The 22,861-nt window shown below is 42.1% G+C and overlaps 1 protein-coding gene across 5 annotated transcripts in view; it reads left to right on the forward strand.

Moving 5' to 3' along the window:
* PPP1R12B (protein phosphatase 1 regulatory subunit 12B) overlaps positions 1 to 22,861 on the forward strand; it is a 215,933-nt gene that overhangs the window by 163,743 nt on the left and 29,329 nt on the right. The window contains exon 1 of one of the 5 annotated variants that reach the window (XM_059413113.1): positions 5,406 to 6,172. The exons of the other annotated variants lie outside the window; for them this stretch is intronic. Coding sequence (XP_059269096.1) covers positions 6,071 to 6,172 — 102 coding nt within the window. The 5' untranslated portion in view covers positions 5,406 to 6,070. Of the gene's footprint in view, positions 1 to 5,405; positions 6,173 to 22,861 lie in introns of those variants that run through there. 5 annotated transcript variants of the gene reach the window in all.

Genomic DNA, 22,861 nt, shown 5'->3' on the forward strand with positions numbered 1-22,861 from the left:
AAATCCATTTTACACTATGACCCAGGATACATATAGATGTATTCTGTCTAACAGAAACAATGGTTCCATGAAAGCATACCCTTACTTCATGTGTAATTTACTCTGGAATTTGCTATTCTGTTTCACTGTTGTTTTTTTTTAAGATTTTATTTATTTATTTGACAGGCAGAGATCACAAGTAGGCAGAGAGGCAGGCAGAGAGAGAGGAAGGGAAGCAGGCTCCCTGCTGAGCAGAAAGCCTGATGTGGGACTCAATCCCAGAACCCTGGGATCACAACCCAAGCCAAAGGCAGAGGCCTTAGCCCACTGAGCCACCCAGGCACCCTCTGTTTCACTTTTTATTGATCTGGTTTGTGAACCACTAAGTTGATTCATGGTCACCTAGTTCCTTGTGCTTTAGCCCAAGTGATTGCTTACTGCTATTAACAAATCCATTCTTTGGTGAACACAAAATCTTAATTATATCTGTAATGAGAGACTATGTTTTGAAAGTTCTCTGGAGTTAAAAGACGTTACCTCGTTTGCCCCCATTTCCCACCTTTATAATACGACAGAACTGGGTGGGTATTTTTTAACTTTTTATTTTGAAACAATTTCAAACTTACGGAAATATTTTAAGAATAATACAGGGGCGGGGTGCCAGGGTGGCTCAGTGGGTTGAGCCTCTGCCTTTGGCTCAGGTCGTAATCTTGGGGTCCTGGGATCGAGCCCCGCATTGGGCGCTCTGCTTGGCAGGGAGCCTGCTTCCCCCTCTCTCTCTGACTGCCTCCCTGCCTACTTGTGATCTCTCTGTCAAGTAAATAAATAAAATCCTTTAAAAAATAAAAGAAAGAAAGAATAGTACAGGGGCATCTGGCTGGCTTGGTCGATTAAGCGTCTGACTTCAGTTCAGTCGTGATCCTGGGAAGGAGCCCTGTGTCAGGCTCCCTGCTCAGCCTGGAGTCTGCTTGTCCCTCTGCTCCTCCCCCTCTCGTGCTTTCTTGTTCGCTCTCTCTCTCTCTCTCTCTCAAATAAATAAAATCTTTAAAAAAAAAAATAGTCCAAAACCCTTATATATTCTTCACCCGGAGACCACATTCAAATTTTTCCACTTGTCCCAATGATGTTCTTTGTAGCAAAAGGATCCAGTACAGGATCTCACATTAGACCTGATTCTCATGTCTCTCTAGTTTGATCCTTCCCTTGCCTTTCATGATGTTGTTTTTGGGGTTTTGCTTTGTTTTCAAGATTTTATTTATTTATTTGACAGAAAGAGAAAGCACACAAGCAGGGGGAAAGGGAGAGGGAGAAGCAGTCTTCCTGCTGAGTGGGAAGTACCACGCAGGGGTGTGATCCCAGGACCCTGAAGGCAGACTCTTAACTGACTGAACCACCCAGGCACCCCAACCTTGGTATCTTTTAATATAACAGGCCTGTCATGTATGTCCCTCAGTTTGGGCCCAGTGGTTCCTCATAAGTATACCCAATTTATGCCTTTTTTACAGTGTCGCAAAAGTGATCCTTTGCTCATTGTGTTCTAACAATTTGTCCAATTACTGGTAGTGCTGAGCTTTGGTCACCTGATTAAGGTAGTGTCCGCTAGGTTTCTCCACAGTAAAGCTCCCTTTTCCTCCTTTGTGATTAATAAATATTTTATAAGGCAATACTGTGAGATTGTGTAAAATCTAGTTCCTCATCCTGTATTTATCTATCTTTGGTATCCACTATGTTCCTTTCTTGGATTGATTTTGCAAAATGGTCATTTTTCTAATTTCATTACTTCTTCTCCATTTATTAGTAGGCATTCTATTGTAAGGAAGAACTTTCTGTCCTCATTTGTTTTTATCATTCATTTATTTATATTAATGTGTGCTCATGGGTTTTTATTTTGTTCATTGGGTTGTAATTTCTCACTATTATATTTATTTTGATGCTCAGATTGTTTTAGGTTTGGCTTTTTTTTAAAGATTTTTATTTTCTTGAGAGAGAGAGAGAGAGCAGGAACACAAGCAGGGAGAGTAGGAGAGAGAGAAACAGGCTTCCTGCCTAGAAGGGAGCCCAATGTGGGGCTCGATCCCCGGATCCTGGGATCATAACCTGAGCTGAAGGCACATGCTTAACGACGGAGCCACCCAGGTGCCCCCAGGTTTGGCTTTTTAAGCAGGTCTCTGTGTCCTTTTGTCATGTTCCCATTATTGTAAAGTGCTTCCTTACTTTCCGACACAAGAGACCCAGGCTCATTTTCTATCCCTGCCTCAACTCTGGAATTAGTCATTTCTCCAGGGAGCCCCGTTCCTAATGGAGAATGGCATGTAGAAACAACAATCTGGGCACTAGATGTGCAAAATGCTGCTAGAGTGTCGGTCTTCCCACATGTCTCAGTGCACAGAGGAAGGAAATACACATATAGATGTATTTACTTAGACACATGTGCACACACACATCCTTGCGTATTTTTTTAAGATTTTATTTATTTATTTGACAGAGGGAGAGAGATCACAGGTAGGCAGAGAGGCAGGCAGAGAGAGGGAGGGAAGCAGGTTCTCTGCTGAGCAGAGAGCTCGATGTGGGGCTTGATCCCGGGACCCTGAGATGATGACCTGAGCCGAAGGCAGAGGCTTAACCCACTGAGCCACCCAGGTGCCCCACATTCTTACATCTTTCGTTGTTTATGTCTGTATATATTGCAGATCACTTGTTCACACCAATACCTTCAATCCTGTGTATCACAAGGTTTATCCTAGGTTTCCCTTTTCTTTTACACCTGCCTTCGCCAACATTGAGAAACCTAGCACCCATTAGCCTTAATATGTTTGTTTATTTGCTCAACCCTCCTGTATAAAGCCAGTCCCCTAGCTAGACCAGGTTATTGCCTCTTGGTGTTGAGAAGATCAGGTGAGATAACGTATGTTAAAACACTTTTTTCCCCTAAGATTTTATGTTTTTATTTGAGAGACAGAGAGTGAACAAGAGAGCATGAGTGGGGGGAAGGGGCTGCAGGAGAGGGAGAAGCAGGCTTTCCACTGAACAGGGATCCCTTTTTGGGGATTGATCCCAGAACTCGGGGATCATGACCCATGCTGAAGTCAGACGCCGAACCAACTGAGCCACCCAGGTACCCCAAAACACTTTAAAATATAAAAGAGTTTACCACTGCCTAGAAGCTGATACAAGAAAGAAAGAAAAAGAGACAGGAATAATAGTTGGGAGTAATAGGCTTTTACATTTCCTGTTTAGTTGCCAAGGAGTAATGAAATCACTGTATAAACCTTACAGAAACAGGTCAGAAAGTGACTGATCAGGGGGCACCTGGGTGGCTCAGTGGGTTGAGCCGCTGCCTTCGGCTCAAGTCATGATCTCAGGGTCCTGGAATCGAGTCCCGCATCGGGCTCTCTGCTCAGCAGGGAGCCTGCTTCCCTTCCTCTCTCTCTGCCTGCCTCTCTGCTTACTTGTGATCTCTCTGTCAAATGAATAAATAAAAAATCTTTAAAAAAAAAAAAAAAGAAAGAAAGAAACTGACTGATCAGACTTATTCTTGCCATGTCTTTCTTTCTTTCTTTCTTTCTTTCTTTCTTTTTTAAGATTTTATTTATTTATTTGACAGACGGAGATCACAAGAAGGCAGAGAGAGGCACCTGGGTGGCTCGGTGGGTTAAAGCCTCTGCCTTCAGCTCAGGTCGTAATCCCAGGGTCCTGGGATCAAGCCCCGAATCGGGCTCTCTGCTCGATGGGGAGCCTGCTTCTCTCTCTCTCTCTCTCTCTCTCTCACTCTCTCTCTCTGCCTGCCTCTCTGCCTACTTGTGATCTCTCTCTGTGTCAAATAAATAAATAAAATCTTTAAAAAAAAAAAAAAAAAAGTAGGCAGCGAGGCAGGCAGAGAGAGAAGGGAAGCAGGCACCCTGCTGAGCAGAGAGCCCAAGCCTGGTGTGGGGCTCGATCCCAGCACCCTGGGATAATGACCTGAGCCGAGGTCAGAGGCTTTAACCTACTAAGCCACCCAGGCGCCCCTTGCCATGTCTTTGAGGAATAATGTAACCTGATGACTTTCATTCTTCCAAGTGAAAAAGTATCCCTCCTAATCTTTCCCTAGACAATCATGCTTGTTATGAGACTGTTACTATTTAGGTTTACATCAATATTTCTTTTCTAAGTGAAGAGATGTAATAGAGAAAAACTCACTCTTATCAGATGAGATTAATTGTATAAGTAGGATCTAAAATGTAAGATTCATAGATCTGAATTCCCAAGATAATTGGCCTTTCAGACACAGTATAGTTCTGGTTTGTGGTAAAATTAATTAGTCTGCTTAAGTTTTTTTAGATTGGGAATGAATTAAGACCTCTCCTAATAAACCCTTATCAACCTGTATTCCTCAGACCAACCCCCAAGTAGCTGATCACTTCCCTTCATTTAATTTCACAAAATTTGTCATAAGAATAAGGAAAATGTCAAGATAATGAGAGGGAAAAAGAGTGGCATGCTGGGAAGATTTGAAGGAAAAAGTATAAATTTCGTGTAGGAAAAGGAAGGGCAGGATAGAGTTTCCAAGAGCCCAGAGAGAAGTGAGTTGTCACTTTGGGGCTAAATCCACTGGCTTAGAAAGCATTTGGCCTAGAAATGTTGGATAGGGTAGTGATGACAACAGAGTGCAAAAGATTAAATTTGAGATGTTTCAAGGCCAAATCCAAGAACCTTCAACACTAAGAAAATAAATTCCTTTTTTTTTAACTCTTGGTTGTGCCTGTGGATATCTCAGTCCTGTAGTCTTGCATTTCCGCTCCTGTCTCTGCTTTCTCTCTTCATTTCTGACCCTTTCTTTCCCCTTACCCGAGCCCCTTTCCTGTCTTGTTCTTCCCTGATTGCGGCATTTTGGAAAACTCTGGTAAGCTGAATACTCAGAGACTCAGGCATTAAAGTTTCTGCTGTACAGAGAGATTCCTTTGCAGTGGGCCAGAGTTTCAGTTTGCTGGGCTTCCTTGTGCAGCCAGAACGATATGTCATTAAAGTGAAACACAAAGGGCCTGAAGGTGCTCTGACTGATGTGTCTGTCAGGGCTTTGTTACTGAAGAGATCCAGAAGTTGAAAAGTCCCCATTCTCATATTTAACTCACTGTTAGGAGAAATCAGCGTTGAAACGGCGGCTCACTCTTACTGAAACAGTGGTACCAGAAGGTTTGGTGGGGTTCGCTCCTGAGCATGTCCCCAAAGAGCCTCTCTTTATTCCTAGAAGCTGGCAGGCTTTCTTTTCCTCCTGCAAGTGGCAACCCGAATTCTGAGTTGAAAGTGAATCTTTGCCCTTGGCTCTTCTCCAGCATTCCTCGCTGAGCGAATAGGGATTTGGAATGTCAGAAAATAGAAGAGGGGAGGGGAAAAGATGTGTGTATGACTGTGAGTGTTTATATGTAAAAGCAGCTTCGTCTGGGAGGACTTCGGGAAACTTGACTTCCTCCGATTGCTTCCTTCTCATAAACTCTTGGTTCCTTATTTGTTTTGTTTTTTGTTTTTTGTTTTTTTAAGTTGTTTAATCTGAATTATCACGGCAGTTCTAAACCCCTTCCAGCCCAGTGGAGTCAAGCTAAGGAAAGACAGCATGATTTCCAGAGGATTTCTCTTTCTTCCCTCTGGATAAAGTGATGGTAGTTCGTCCCAGGCTCGCCTCCGGCAGGATCCAAGGTCGTCTTTCCTCTGGGATTTAATCCGGTGTCATCGGGAAACTAGAGTCAGGTTTTATTGGGGAGCAAGTCTCACCAAGAAGTGTCCTTTTGGGAGAATCAAGGACTCGATCTAGGCAGAAAAGGTGTGGCTCAGCGCAGTACTCTCCATCGTAAGCTACCAGTCCCGAGCACTTGTGGTTGAAGCTGGACTGAAAATATTGATGGAACACGCCTCTCAGACTCTGTTTAACTGTGGACTGGTTCAGAGTGCAAGACTATAATTTACAGGGTGGCTTTTATCCTTTATTTAGTTCTATCCAAAGTCTTCTCGCATCAAATCAAAAGGAGAGATTCTGGGAGGGTAACCTGCAGGGCCAGTTTCCCAGCGTTACGTGAAGAATCCAGCGGTTGAGTATCTGTCTCCATCCTGAGGAACCATGTCCTCTTTATATACCCGAAGTAAAGAATTCACTCGGAATAGGAAATCTCAGTCTGATTCTCCCCCAGCCTCTCCCTCCCCGACTGCCAAGACGCTCCGAGTAAGCAGCATTTTATTTACATATGTTCCTAGTTGTGTCAAAGGTGGAGAATGTGTGTGTAACTTGGGGAGTTAAGTTTAGAGCAAAGGCATTTCAGAGCATATGGGAATCGGTAGAGGAAAAAAAGAAAATTTGCAAGTAAAGACCGTGTATGCTTTTCTGCAGGTGGTTATGGTTCACAATACTTACTGTAGTCTTAAGTAAAAGCAGATTTAACTATGTCAGACTACAGTTTCTGTCTTTTAGCTTTCAACCATCAGTTGGTAAGCTGTCTGACAGATTTTAGAGTCCTTGTCACTGTATCTTACACACATTTCTTAATTTCTGTGGCTATTTTTAGTTGCTCCCTTTCCTGTTTTTTTTTTGTGGGTCAATACTATACTTCTAGAGAAAAAGCTCCCAAATGGTCATGAAACTATATACATTAAACTTCAGTTATGTGCAAGTTCCTCGTGAATGTGAGAGAGAATATGCCCTTGCCTGTTTTATGTGTCCGTTGAGTGATAGAGAGAAAAAACAAAACAGAGCAAGGAATTATGGACACTTGGAGTCTTTCTTACTCCTCAGTCACCAACAGGAGATTTCCTGCTTATAAAGGCAAAGAAAGAACTCCTAGCTATTGACAACCAGCTGTAGGGAGGTGATTGTAATGTCCTAGGCAGATTCACTTGAGTTTTTTCTCAAGAGCATATTTCTGTGGAAGCAATTTGCATCTTAAATTGCCTCCATAGGAAACTGACCAAAGCGAGGACTGTTACCAATAGCAAGCGATGAGAAGCCCGATGGGCATATTAGGTAGTAGGCAAGGTAGCAGTTCCTTCTAGGGAACAAGATTGTGCTCTACTGCATATACAGAATAACAAGCATGATGGTCACAGCTTCCTTATTTGGGGAGCTGTGGGGGAAATATCTGCGAGAAACCAGAATTGACTGCTGCATTTCTGAGTTATTTTATATTCATTTTCAGTGTCTTTCTCATGGGATAAATTACCATGGAGTGGCATTTGGTGTGTGACATGTTGGTCTAGGACATCAGCTTGGGATGTTTAGTTATCGGAATACCAAAAGGATTGTTACAAAGCTCTTTCATTCATGACTTCTTTCTGTGAGAGGAGTGGGAGGCTCCAGGGTATATGTCACCCTTGTTGAGTTCCGGGAGAGTTCCATAGGCTGCTGCCTTTCCTTTCTAGGAAGCCACAGAGTGTGGGGCACCACGGGGGCTCAGCTGGTTGAGTGTCCAACTCTTGGTTTCAGCTCAGGTCATGGTCTCAGTGTCGTGGGATAGAGCCTTGCGTTGGGCTCCTTACTGAGCATGGAACCTACTTGGGGTTCTCTCTCCTTCTCCCTGTGCCCTGCCCCCTGTACACACATACATTCTCCCTCTCTCTTTCTCTCAATTAATATTAATTAAAAATAAAAGGGACTATAAACATACAGTTATTTAAAAAGAAGCAACAGCAGCCACAGAATGCTTTCCCCTCAACAGCTGTTGGGTACTTTTTGGTGGCCTCCAGCTGAGGTCCACAAAATGGAGCACTTTTACTTCAGTAGTGTGTCCCTTTGTTCCTGTCCCTCTTACCAAACTGGTGTAAAGAACCCATCGTTAACATTTGTTCACTGCTGTAACCACAGTTCCCAGAGCACTCAGCAAAATCTGTTTGGCGACACACGTGCCTTTTCCTTTTCTCTTTGAACCCATTTCTTCTTCACAGTTAAGTACTACTTTCTTCTTGTCTTAGTCCTCACAGCTGCCATCCACCGTTTCCAGCCTCTTTGCATCATCCCCCCACCCCCATTCCCTGACTTTTTAGACAGAGGTCACCATGGGACGGAATTTGAAAATTTGGATTTACAGGAAACCAGCACATGGATGGCCTTAATAAGAGACCGCGTCCCAGTGTTAGTGGTCAGTGGCTGTGGATTCCCATAATAGCATCTACTTACTGTGACCAGCTTCTAGGTCCACACAGCCTTGGGCTCTACTCTGGAGACTGTTGATTTTTGTATATCATTCATGTTCTATTACATTGCTTGTGTCTTTACTGTCTGAGAGTGTGGAGGCTGAATAGGTTACAAAACCAGGATTTATCTCCTACGAGTCCCCTGTAGCCTAGTTTACTCTCACGTCCTAACTAACTAGGGTGCTAACTGGTTTTGAATGCTGTGACCATCGCGCCTCTCACTCTGTATGTGGTGCTCTTTAATGACTAGTGTTGTGGTGGCCATGTTGCGCTCATTTGCGTTCTGATGCCCAGTTACTGCACTGGCTGCTGCTATACCATCATTACCGCGTTTCACCCCTAGCCACCCTGAAAGGTGAGTGTTGCTCTCACCATTTTACATGTGAGGAGACTGAGATACATGGAAGAGAAGTGGCTTCCCCACATCACTCAGCTAGTAAGCAGCAGAGCGTGGCCTCTCTGGCCTCAAAACCCATATTTATCCACAACACTGGTTTCATACCAAGTACATTGGAAGGTTAAGGACATTCTAGAGTCAAAGAGGACAGTTAAAAGCTTGGATAGCTGTGGGAATCCAAAATTCAGGCATAATGAGGACCCAGGAAACTGAAATTGCAGGAGGGAGGAAGACGGTATCTGTAGACCAACGGAGGGAATTGACAGGCTCTACTGATTTTCCCACGCCTGATTCTCGAATCCTAGTCAGAGCTTATGGAAACATGGATCCCACAGAGCCTGAGACTGTGTAGGCTACAGGTCTTCATATTTCTCTTAGAGGCAGAAAAACTTGAGTAAGGATTCAAGGACATGTCTGTGGTCATCTTCAGAGTTAAGATCGGAACACCTCTTGTTCTCCCCATGCAAACTTGTGTACCTTCGGTTTTCTGCTAAAACTTGCACAAAGAATCCAACATTTTTCAAAACAAATGATTGAAATTTTGAGCCAGCATATAAATATTTATGGTGGTTTTTTTTTTTTATTATTGCTAAACAGGCTAAATACTAAATGCTTTCAGATACGGAACATGCTCTCAAAGGGAATTTTTAAATAATGGCTATTCACAGGGGAGCATGTTTTGGACCCCTTGCTCTTAGCCAGATGTTCGAGCAGCAGCTTGGGCAAACTATAAACTGTAACTCAAACAGGTATGAATTTTAACTCGAGAAAACAAACAACAGGATGATTTCTCAGTACTAGAAAACTGAAACTCTCTCATCATACCTTTACTTTTCTTTTTTTTAAAGATTTTATTTATTTATTTGACAGAGAGAGATCACAGTAGGAGAGAGGAAGGGAAGAGATCACAGAGAGAGGAAGGGAAGCAGGCCCCCTGCTGAGCAGAGAGCCCGATGTGGGACTCGATCCCAGGACCCTGAGATCATGACCCGAGCCGAAGGCAGCGGCTTAACCCACTGAGCCACCCAGGCGCCCCCATACCTTTACTTTTCAACTCTCATCAGCTTCTGATACTTTTAACATGACATAATCCTGTGGTTCTGTACTTGGCAAACTAGGACCCTTTTAAATAGTATAAAAATGTAATAATGGGGGCTCCTAGGTGGCTCAGTCGATTAAGTGTCCGCCTTCGGCTCAGGTCATGATCCCAGCATCCTGGGATGGAGCCCGGCATCAGGCTCCTTTCTCAGCAGGAAGTCTGCTTCTCCCTTTCGCACCCCTCTGCTTGTGTTCCTTCTCTCACTGTGTCTCTCACTGTGTCTCTGTCAAATAAATAAATAAAATCTTTAAGAAAAAAATGTAATGCTGGCCTAGAGATTAAAGAACTAGTATTCTCCCTAATGAAAGTCACTTGCATATGGAAGATAATATGTGTCTTACCAGCTAAGATTTTACTTTCTCTAATTTGTATTTTGAAAATAATATTTTTCATTCTCTGAACACAAAATTACACTGTCAAACATGGTTTTTAAAAATACACCCCTCTCTTTCCATAACAAAAATATCCATCATCCATTCTTTTAGTATCCCCACCGCACTCTAAAATGACTTGGGTCCTGGGATTGAGGCCCTTGTGGAGGCCTGCTTCTCCCTCTGCCTCTGTCTCCCTCCCCTGCTTGTGCTCTCCCTCTTTGTCTCTCTAATAAATAAAATATTGAAACAAAGAAAAGAAAAGATATCTGAGTCAGTCTGGAAGTTGTTCTGCTTTACCTGAGTAAAAAAATCAGAGATGAGTAGATCTGTTATTCAGGGAGCTCCACAAATTTTAGAGACAAAAGAGATGTTGAACTAGTGTGAAAGCCCAAAGACTTGTTTAAAAAAAAATAATTTCACTCTTCAGGGTCAACAGAGACCAAAGCAATATTAAGAGCATACCATTGAGAATAGTCTTCTTATTTTTTAAAAAAGATTTTATTTATTTATTTGAGAAAGGGTGAGAGAGAGAGCACAAGCTCAGGGGAGAGGCAGAGGGAAAAGGAGAAGCAGACTCCTGGCTGAGCAGGGAGTCTGATGTGGAGCTCAGTCCCAGCATCCTGGGATCATGACCTAAGTGGAAGGCAGACACTTAACCGACTGAGCTACCCAGGCGCCCCAATTCACTCAAATTTCTAATGCAAACCACACCAATGATTTATGTATGAGAATTTGAAGGCTTAGCCTCTATTCTCACATCCTGAAACAACTACGTGAGGTGCTGGGTTCACACAATTAGTAAACTTCCTTTTGGGCTGCCCCGGTGGCTCAGTGGGTTAAGCCTCTGCCTTCAGCTCAGGTCATGATCTCAGGGTCCTGGGATCGAGCCCCACATCAGGCTCTCTGCTCAGTAGGGAGCCTGCTTCCCCCTCTCTCTCTGCCTGCCTCTCTGCCTACTTGTGATCTCTGTCTGTCAAATAAATAAATAAAATCTTTAAAAAACAAAAACAAAACTTCCTTTTGATGTAATTTCCCAACAATTGAAAAAAATAATAATTCTGAACTATAAATACATTAAACACCTCTAGCTCTTGCTTTTTCCTCACCATTTATATGATCAGTTCTCAAGTATATAAATTCTATTAACTTAGAAATTAGTCCATTTAAATGGCTTAGCAGTTCTAAATCATCTTGAAAACAAGAGCCAGGTAATCAATCATTGGTCAATGGTCTCAAATTATTATTTGCTAATTTAACAACATAGTTTTCAATATAGGTATATCCAAAGATAATAAAATACTAAAGAATGTCCACATTGTAGGGCTTAGTTGATATTTACTTATTATATGGAACATTCTTGAAGTAAGTAGATCATCAGCTGAACCCTGGGAATCTTTTAATTAGACAGATTTTCATTGAATTGCTTGGCATTTATGATAATAGGATTGGGCCTGCATCTATAAAGCAAGATCCGTAGCATTTTTCCCATTTAATCTGGATTGTTACTCCTTTAGGATTTATATCTCAACTGAAAATGTAGAGATTTTTCATAACGTTTGTCACCCCAGCCATTAATATAAATAAAGGGAACAGTTAGCCAGTTTGTTTTGTTTTATAACCAGTTCTACAGACTAATCAGAGAACATTTGGTAAACAAGTGAGTGATAAAGGATCGCTGCTTTCACAGACCTCTCAGGTTAACAGCCTCCCCTCAGCCTCTTAGCCTTCCAGACCATTCATTATTGATAGTCATTCTTTGCATGTCCTTTCTGCTCTCCTGTGGCAAACACCAAACAGTTTTTTCATGTATTATCCTGTTCTTTCTACCTCTCATTCTGCATCTGGGCACTACCAATCTGGAATTCATACTTCACTTTGCTTTATAATCCATTGTCATGGAATGAGAAACATTTGTCTGGGTGAAGAAGGCTAATGAAGGATGCAATCTGTGAACCATTTTTTTCCTAATGAAAACCACTAGCGTGTCTGTTTTCTTTTTTAATTCCACTCAAGAAAAGCCAATGGCAGGAATTCTATAACCCAAGGACCCTCCTAAGCAAGAGTAGTAGAACCTGTAGAAACAAAAGCGGATTCCCCATTTGGAATCTTGGGTGCTGGACTCGTTAACCCGTGTTCTCCATAAAGCTGCATGAGATGATGTGGCGCCCGGGTGGCTCAGTGGGTTAAAGCCTCTGCCTTCGGCTCAGGTCATGATCCCAGGGTCCTGGGATCGAGCCCCACATCAGGCTCTCTGCTCAGCGGGGAGCCTGCTTCCCCCCTCTCTCTCTGCCTGCCTCTCTGCCTACTTGTGATCTCTGTCAAATAAATAAATAAAATCTTTAAAAAAAAAAAAAAAGGCTGTATGAGATGGCATCTGAAGTCATGGTTTTTCGACCAGAGAGACTGGGAGTTTTGAAAGCATCAGTTCCTTTTGTGGAGTTTCCATGTGACAACACAGAGAGGCAAGCCGTGCCCTACCCTTGGCCCTCCAATTTTCTGTTTCCATGATAAATGTTTATCAAGGCCACCTACTCTATTTCCAGTCTTCTCACCATTAACATTCCTGGAGCATCTGCTATGCAAAAGCCCTATGCTGGACACTGGAATTCAGAAATGATAGATACAGTCCCTGCCTTCAGAGAATTGACAGTCTAACTAGGGAGATGAAAAAGAAAATCAACTACAAGGTGTTTTTGTTTTAAGAGATCAGTCAAGTGTAAATGCATTAGCCGGATATTTAAAGAACAATAGAAGATAGGTGATTGAAGGAGGAGGAGATTACATTACAAAAGTGGGAAAAATATGTATGAGAAAGTATAGGGTTATTTTGAGAGCTGCAGATCAGTGTGGCTAGAACAAAAGATATATTTAAGAGTATAATAGGAAATGAAACTGGAGACATAGCAGGAGCCAGGTCATATGGGGCTTAATATGTCATTCTGAGGATTTGGGGAGTTATCCTGTAGATGAAGGATTGTAAAGTTGCTGTGATCAGAATTGCTTATTTGAGAGATTTCTGGCATCTGTGGAGGCAGGATTGAAGCAGGGGGAGTCTAGAGGTTAAGTCCGTTGCCCCGAATGCTATACTCCAGGTGAGAATTGATAAGGTCCTGAACAGAGACATTCTCCAGGCAGAACAGAGAAGCATTCAGCTGTTTAGAAGGTAGAACTGACAAGACTTGGGAATTGATAGAATAGGGCTAAGGATGTTCTTGTGAGAAGGCAGAGTCCAGGATGACGCCCAAGTCTCTGGTCTAGGTGACTCAGTAGAAGATGGCGTGACAAAACTTAGTTGGCATACAGGGGAGGGGGAAAAGGGCATGAAGTGGGGGAAAAGATTTCACTTTTGGATATGTTAGAGGTTTGGAACATCCAGGTAGTGGTATCCAGGAAGAATTTGGTCTAAAGCTCAGGAGAAAAGTATGGGCTGAAAACACTGATATTTATGATTAAGCTATGGGAGTGGTAAGCTTGTCTGAGGCATAGATACAACATAAGAAGGGAGCTGAGAATAAAACCTTGAGGTGGGGGAGGTAGTAACAACGTGTGGCTTCTTCCCGTCGTTTTTGCTATTCAGTTACTGTACAGAAAGCAGAAGATCTTATATATTGTTTGTTTGTTTGGAGGTATTATAGTCACCTCTGTTAACGGTGATAAGCTTTAGTTCCCAAAGAATCCAGAAATTTAGGAGGTCAGTTTAGGGTCAGATAAGAGTTTAGGGTTCTCATTTTATTTTCTGTACATAATCAGCTGTGCAACCTGGGGTTGTTTTTCGAATTTGAAAAAGTGCTCATTTTATTCAGCTTTGTTTTTCACTTCTCTTTCTCAGTCATAATATTTGTGTGAACAGACAACTAATTATTGTCAGAAGACCGAAGGGAAGCAACTGGAGTTGGCTTTCATCCCCTTTTGTTCTTTTTCAGCCCCTTTTTGTTTCTGTTCTTAACCTGTTTATTATGCAGTGAGTGGCGGTTATCCACAACTGGGGCATTAATTCTTATCACAGCCCATCGTCTTTGGTTACACAATCTGGGAGTTCTGCGGGTGCAGTGATTAGATGATGATACTAAAAGTAAGGCTGGCCTTTATGGTTCATTATGAAAGCAACATTTTCATACAGGACTCTTCCCACCTTTGTGTTTGTTGACTTCATGTGGTTGGTTATCTGGGAGAGAGTATAAGTCTCCAGACAGTAAAATAATGACCTTAAATGTCTGTAGGTTAGAAAGGGTAAGTAGGAATTAGCCTGGATTATCAAAATCTACAAATAATCAAAACCCTTTACTTGTGTGCCAAGGAATTTGTTTGAGCTTTTTACTCTTGCCACCAAGAGGCATTGGCAGAGCCAAAGGACCAAACTGGAGTGGAAGAGAGAATTAAAAAACAGAGAAATTGTGGTAATATCAGTAGCTCACATTTATAGAACATTCGCTGTATGCCAGGTACAGTCCCAAGCACTTAGATTTATTGTCTCATTTAGTGTTTTTGATAACATTATACACTGGGTATTTCCCCTGCTGTAGAGATGAGGACATTGAGGCAGAGAGAGGTTAAATAATTAGCTAAGACCACCTAACAAGAAAGTGCTGGAGTGCTTAACCAGTAAGCCATCTAGCCAGGCCAGTGAGACTGCAGTCTGCAGTAGACAACTCCCGAATTACAGTTAATATCCCTGCCTACTGAACCTATTTTGAAAAGAGACAGTCATCACTAAACCTTATAAAAGAAACAAAATCTTTACTGAGTAATTTAGGAAGAAAAAAATCTAAATTAGTCAAAAGTCAGAATTTTGCATCATCTCAAAATAGGTAGTTTTATTATTTGTAAGTATCTGTGATGAACTGTTGCCAAGGAGTGAAGATCTGCTGTACCCTTAAAGGTAGTAATCTAGACTTTTTAGTGAGTGTATTAATTGTATATAAGTAATTATGCTAAAGCTCTCAGTGCTCAAAAGTAGATCCTTTAATAAGGTTATTTCTCTTCTTTTGCTTATGCTACTATAATTTGCTTTATAAATTAATTTTTAAACCAGTGGACAAGGGGCACCTGGGTGGCTCAGTTGGTTAAGCATCTTATTCTTGATTTTGGCTCGGGTCATAATCTCAGGATTTTGAGACTGAGCCCAGCATTGGGCTCTGTGCTGGGTGTAGAGCCTGCCTAAGATTCTCTCCCTCTCCCTCTGCCCTTCCCCACCCATAAGTAAATAAGTAAAAGATGGTACAAAGATACGCTTAAATTCAGGACTTGTTAACAAGTTCTGAATTTGAAGAGCCTGAGTTATTGAAGCTTTTCTTATCTGAGGGACCCTTCTCCTGCCAAAAATCAGACTGCAAATACTTCCCCTCTCCCAAATTTCTTCATTCTGAATTACCTGTTTTGTTTGGGGAGAAAAACTTAGCCCCCTAAATCCAAAGAATCTTAGGCATCTAATACCTAAGGTCTATATGGGGGGGGGGGGGTTATAAAACGTTACTAGTGGAAGAATCAAATTCAGTGGAATTAAATTTAGTGAAAGAATGCAAAGGAAAAAAAAAAAAAGCTTGAGTTATCTTTTAGAGCTTCCAGTAGCACTTAGGGATAACTATGGCCCCAATAAGGTCCCAACTTGTGCCAGACTTCTTACAAGTCACTCATGATAGTGTCTTTCTTCATGACTACCTAGTTTCAAACTCCAGACTGATGAACCCATTAGGCCTGTTCTTTCCATGAAATTTTATGGAAAATCTGTAGTCGGTATTGGTCTCTCTCTTTTCTGGCTACTTTTTTATTTGCTGTACGTAGCAGAAAATCTAGTATCTGATCAGTTTCTTGCATCACTCTCTTATTGTTTTATGAATATGCTTATCTTTCCTTCCTAAAGAAGAGCTCTTTGACATTAGAGAACCATGTCTTAGATTCTGCACATACCTATTTTTTCCTCCAAATATCACTCACAGAGCTGGGCACACAAAGGCATTTAATATACATACAAGGAATGAACACTGCTGCCTAATTAAGATCTAGTCTCTCTGTTCCTATCCTATTTGCACACCTGGAAAGGAGTCAAAGGCCACATACTAGAAAACCCTATTTCTGAAATGAAGACCAACGATAGGTCTTCCTGGGGCAATTCAGATACCTGCTCATTGCAGTTGGATAGTGCATCGGTAGCTCCAAGATACATGAGTTAATATTTTGGCTTCTGTGGGGACAGAAAGAGAAAAGACTAAGAGCAAAGAAAGTGCCTGATCTTATGTGGGACCTTCTTAGAAGTAAAAACGTTTACCTTATGTTATTTAGGTTCCCAAGTGGTTATTTTCTCTTGAAATGTGAGGTCTGGAGAGCCTCACTAACCCCCTTGCAAAGGTTTTGTTTTGATCGTAGCTGTCTAAATCTAAAATAACTGCTGCTCAAGCAGGCTGTTTGTTATACAAGGACATTTACCATGTTAAGAAAAAAAAATCCGTCTTTTCCCAGGCTTTGGGAATGGAGAGGTAAGTTAATGCCTAAAATAGGTGTTAGAGGTGATCAGTAACAGCATCTACTGCAGAGCCTTTTTTTTTTCTTTTTTAAAGATTTTATTTATTTATTTATTTGAGAGAGAGCATACGCCCAGGGCAACAAGCCCTGCGCCAGGGAGTCTGCTTCTTCCTTTCCCTCCACTTAAGTGCATTCACTCTGAAAACTTGAAAAAAAAGAAATATTTATGATATAAACTGAACATTAAATACTGTATTTCTTGACTTTTCTTGCTTGTTTATGTTCCATGGGTATTAAATAATTGGGAAAGACAAATCAAGGAGTATAATATAATAAAGTTATATGTAATTTAATCCTTCTAAAAGCTAAATTTTACTTGGACGTACACTCTCACACACAGCACCTGCTTGCATGGACACGTGCTTCTCCCCAGTGCAAGACCACGTTCTCGTCATTCTGAACGCATATAATCACTAACTGCAGCTGATTGGGCATATGTACTATTGATATTTCTTATTTTGAGGAAGTTATAAACTAGACCACATGTTTTCGTTTTTTGGTTTTTTTTTTAAGATTTTATTTATTTATTTGACAGAGATCACAGGTAGGCAGAGAGGCAGGCAGAGGGAGAGGGGAAGTAGGCTCCCTGCTCAGCAGAGAGCCCAGTGCGGAGCTCCATCCCAGGACCCTGAGATCATGACCTGAGCCGAAGGCAGAGGTTTAACCCACTGAGCCACCCAGGTGCCCCTAGACCATGTGTTTTTTAAAGAGGGATCCTTGTGCTAGTTAGAATTCTAAAATGGCTCCGCAGAGATGTCCTGGCCTAATCTCCAAAGCTCAGAAATATGATGAGACAGTTCTCTGATTATGTCATGTGGCACAATTCCCCTTAAGACGGGGGGATTTTTCTGGGTGGGCCTGATCTAATCACATGATCCCTTAAAAGTAGAGAGCTTTCTTGGCTGATGACAGAGGGGAAGCCACAGAAATTTGAAGTGTGAAAAGGACTCAGTCTGCTGTTGTTGGCTTGAAGATAGAAGAGGCCTTGCGGGAAGGAATGTAGACACCTGTAGGAGCGGTGAGCGGCCTCCAGCGGACAGCCAGCAAGGCAATGGAGATCTAAGACCTTCAGCCACAAGAAACTGGATTCTGCCAACACCATGAATGATCTTAAAAGCAGATTCTTCCCCCAGAGCCTCCAGCTAGGAGCCCAGCCAGTAGACACCTTGATTTCTGCCCGGTGAGAACGTAAACAGGGAACCCCGTAGACCTATGCTGGACTTCTGACCTGCAAAAACTGTGAGATAATAAATGGATGTGTTGAGGGCACTACACTTTGTTACAGTTTGTCACAGCAGCAATAGAAAGCTAATACAAGTAAGATTTTTTAAATGATATTAAGGAAATACTAAATTTTTAGATGTGGAGAAAAAACGTGATATAGGCCTCATCATCACTATCCTTTCCTGTCACACCTTTGTGTAAGTCTTGAAAGTTCTTCTCCACCCCCCCTGTATTATTCCAAATTGTGCAGGATCCCCAAGTTTATTACTAGAACAATATAGATTCAGAAAGATCCCTTTCAAGCTAGACTGGGAGCCTCTCCTTTCAAGTTACTCAAGTCCCATCTGTTTGAGTTGTAAAGAGTATTCTTCCCTTAAGGTAGAAAGCTAGGAAAACTTTGTCTCTCTGAGACATATGTAGGAAACCAGAATGATTCTTAAGCTCAAGAAGTTATAGAATTCTATTACTTGTCAATTAGCTCCGATATTGAGTAGCTTTGCAGTAGCTCTACAAATCCGAAAGGTCCATGTTGCAACCACACTCCCATCCTTGACTCGTTCATTATCAGTCATTAATCTGAGAACACTGAAGGGAAGGCTGGTCCTCTGTAGGCCATCCCAGAATAGCTCAAATTGTTTCCCCTGGCTCTGCTAGTGCACGAAAACATGATATAAAATGTTCTTTCTGCTTCGTCCCTTTCAGGCAAAATGTAAATAGGAGATTTTTTCCCATCACTGTGGGGTCAGGCCCTAACTCCAAAGGAACATAAGTTAAACCCCTTTCAGTCTTGGCAGAAGACATGTGACTTAGTCTCATTCCTTTCCCTTGGGCCCAGCTTTCCAGAGCCACAATTTTATTTTAAACTTGGTCGGAAGAGTTTGGTTTTAATTACGTGCCTTCCTGAACTCCTGATAACTTTCAAGTTAAAAGCTTTTGTGGGGATTTTTCTAAGCCGGTCTCTGGTGTTCTGAGAGCCCTACACATTTCACAAATCAAAACCAGTCTGGTTCCCGTCCCTTTCCAGGATTGCCGTCTGAATTAATGACGATCTTCAGTCTGTTCTTTGATCAGAAACAGGTCCCAACCAATGAAATTATTATGGGAGAATTTCAAGAGGCATGAAAGGAGAGAGCCCACTTCTTGGTTTTGGAGCACTTTTTAAAACTATGGTCTATGTAGCTGATCATTCTTTTTATCTCTGTTTTCTGTGTTCCTAGTGGTTTCTGAACAGCTCTTAGTCTTTACCCCTCCAGGGTCTCATTCACAATACCTAGTGCCCCAGTTGGGCCCTAAAAAGCTGTGAAATTAATTCCTTCTGTGAACAGTTTTTATCTCATCAGATGCACTGAAGAGTTTCTCCATCATTCGTCTTCAGTAGAAGGTAGAGGAACAATCTTTAACTAAAACACTTAGAGAAATGCCTTCTACGGCTTCCTGACTAGAGCACCTAACATAACACGTGTGTTAATTGCAAATAGGGTAGAATACTCATGCCTTCTCTGAAATATATGATGTCATCATGTACAGATGAGCTCTTCAGACCCTATCGAAAGAGTAGACTAAGAGTAACTGTTGTTTTTTAAAAGTGAGAGCCTGGGGCACCTGGGTGGCTCAGTGGATTAAGCCTCTGCCTTTGGCTCAGGTCATGATCTCAGGGTCCTGGGATCGAGCCTTGCATCAGGCTCTCTGCTCACAGGGAGCCTGCTTCCTCCTCTCTCTCTGTCTGCTTCTCTGCCTACTTGTGATCTCTATGTCAACTAAATAAATAAAATCTTTAAAAATAAATAAATAAGTAAAAATAAAAGCGAGAGCCCATGGGGGCACCTGGGTGGTTAACCGTCCGACTCCTGATTTCTGCTCAGGTCATGATCTCGGGGTCCTGAGATCAAGCTCCACGCTGGGCTCTGTACTCAGTACACAATTTGCTTGTCCCTCTCTGTCTGCTCCCCCTGCCCTCTCTCTCATAAATAAATAAATAAAATCTTTTTTAGAAATAAAAACAAATAAAAGAGAAAGATAGGGCTATTGCCAGAACATAGGTAAGAAGAACTCACATTCCTAGCTTCCAGATCCTAGATTTGGCTAGCATCCCCGAGCCCTGTGTTGTAGGGCTTCTCCTTATTTGCTGCCCAATAGGCTGACTTCTTAGAATCTTCTCTTGGAAAACCTTCAGTGTTCATTTCCCCAGCCTGTGTTCTGCTTACCTTTTATGATGTCACTTCCTGGCTTGCTGTTCCCCTGAGACCACTTAGGCAGACTCCCACTCTGTCTTGTCTCCCTCTCTCCACACTCACTCAGTAGTCTCCCTGCAGGGATGGCAAGCAGCTTTTTAGAATGAGAAGCAGTGTCAGGATAACGGTGAACTGTGCTTTAGTTTGATCGACAGCAAGATGAAAAGGGAAGATTGAAGTGAAGTCTTCACCAGTTCAGCAGCTCTGCTCCTTTTACCCAAGAACCAAGAAACCCAAACTTTTCTCTCCCTAAATCTAACCAGTGTTTTTTCATCAAACACCAGATTATCTAGAATATCAAGAGGCCAAACAAAATAATAGTTTCTAGAGATACTCCACCAATGAAAAAACGAGAATGTATGATCTGAAAAGGTTTTTATTAGAAGCTGGGAAATTGTACCCTAAGTCCTGTGTGTTTTGTTGTTGTTGTTTTTAGAGAGGGAAGTGGGGGACATGGCACGGGGGAAAGGAGAGAGAATTTTAAGCAGGCTCCATACCCAGTGTGGAGCCTAGCACAGGGGTCAGCCTCACAACCCTGAGATCGAATGGGCTGCTTAACTGAGCCTCCACGTGCCCCATGTCATGTATACTTTCAGCCTATAGGAGCACTCCTCTTAAGCTAATTGCTGTTATAGTGAGAATACCATCACCTTGAGAAATCCCAGTTGTTTTTTTTCTTTGGAATGATACTGTGTTATGCTAATATGCTGCCTCTACTGTATCCACATCTCAGTTCATAAGGTTTATATGCTCTCCTCTAATTAGTTGGGTTGACCTTCCCAGGACATAGCTAAGGTAGCCCTTGAAAGCAATAAAAAATAAAAATAAAAATAAAAAAAAACAGAAAACGAAAAACAGGGAATCCAGATAGCTCCAAAGGTCAGGTAAAAGCAGGAGGAGAGGGAGGAATGTCTGAAGTAGTGAGGAGAGATCAAGGATTAGCGGGAAGTCCTTCTTTCTTGGATATCTGGATCTAGGGACATCATCTCCCCTCATGTCTCCTGGATCACTCATCACCTAGACTTTGTTTAGTTAAAGTTCACCCCAACATCAATTGATAATGCAAATCTTTTTTTTTTTTAAGATTTTATTTATTTATTTGACAGAGATCCCAAATAGGCAGAGAGGCAGGAAGAGAGAGAGGGGAAAGCAGGCTCCCCACTGAGCAGAGAACCCCATGTGGGACTCGATCCCAAGACCCCAGGACCATGACCCTAGCTGAAGGCAGAGGCTTAACCCACTGAGCCACCCAGGCGCCCTGATAACGCAAATCTTAACATGCCTTAAAAAATGATAAACAGCAGACTGTGATACCTGCTTTCAGTTGCTCCCAGCAGGTGGAAATAAGTGTCCTTCATCAGTTTCTACGGGGCTGTCTATGGGAGCTGTCTCCTACAGTATGCCTGGAGGGACAGAACTGGTACGGCAGGCACAGGCTTGAGCACCCTTAGCAGTACCTTTCTCGGCATGCTGTCCTCTGTGGAGAAATTGATTTAGGCCTCTCGAAAACACAGTGGAATCTACCTTTTCCCATCCAGGAACCTGATTGCTGTGTGGTAGCTCTAACCTATTTCTTGTTTTTAAGTGTTAATATTTTATATCAGCCTCCTCAGTGGTGGCCAGACGGTATATCCAGCCATACTGTGCAGTCACATATCTGTCTGAGAACTTTCTTGAGGGTGACGATAGGACATAAAAAGCTTCATAGTGTTTCCAGACCATCCTAAATGAGAAAGGTTAATTATGTGTCATTCTTATAAGGAATAAGTCAGTGGAAATGATTAGCATGCTTTGATGTCTATGTAATAGCTAAAACTGATACCTGGTAAAATCCTTATTTCCTTGTCTTAGTGAAAAGAAACAATGTTTCTTCACTCTAGAGGCAACTGCCAGAGTCTACAGGGCCTGCTGGACTTAAAGCTGAAGCTGTAGCTAAAATCGTACCCAACAAATTAGATTTTTACAAGGAGGAAACTAAAGTATTTTCAAGTGAGGTCCCACATTTTAGGAATAACAAAGTCAATAGATAAACATGATCTGTCAGTAAATGAATCAGGCCTCGGTCAGTGTATACCATGCAAGGCAGACTTCTGTTTCAGTTAGGAGGAAGCAAAAGAAGGCTTATATAAGGCAGAGCAGTTTGATTATACATGGGTCCTTTTCCATACCTAAGACATGGTGTGGCAGGTCTGTCTTGGAGAGACTGACAAGAATGGTTCTCCCAAGGGGGTAGGTGGAGGAAGAATGATTATCTCATATGGATAATGAAATTTGAAAAAGGCAGCTCTGCCTAGAAGCAGCAAGAGAAAATAAGTGGTCTCCTGAATTGTTAAATTGTTGTTTCATTTGGTTTTCTGTGAACTCAGTTCCCTGAATCAAAAGTCCTAAGCTAACTTACTGCTCTAACAGACATCAGCAGCCAGTATAGTATTTCTACAACCAGAAAGGGAATGGGGGAGGGGGGTTCAGGGCAGGAGAGGAAGCTGACATTTTAAGGATATACTTCCTTGTAACTATCAAATTTAATTTTTACCACAAGAGTAGCTGGTAACTTGCACAAGGTCACGTAGCTAAAAGATGTCAAGGCAACAATTAGAGCTGAGGTCCAGCCAAGGACATCCCACTCTTTCCCAGAAACATTAACAGTTTAGTTCAGTGAGTCTTTACCAAGCACCTGTCATGTTCTGGCACTGAAGGTGTCACTGGGAATAAATGCATGGATCACTGGTAAGGACCCCACCCCCACCCCAACAACATATCTTTTTTTAATGTATGTATGTATATCTTTGTATTTCTCTAACCTTCTCTTCTCATAATTCATGAGTTTCAGGAAGCCTTTGTGGTTGGAGCCCACTGGTGGGCACACTTGCTCACGTGGGTTCCT

Source organism: Mustela nigripes, chromosome 10 (assembly GCF_022355385.1).
Source record: "Mustela nigripes isolate SB6536 chromosome 10, MUSNIG.SB6536, whole genome shotgun sequence".
In the NCBI taxonomy this organism is placed as follows: domain Eukaryota; kingdom Metazoa; phylum Chordata; class Mammalia; order Carnivora; family Mustelidae; genus Mustela; species Mustela nigripes.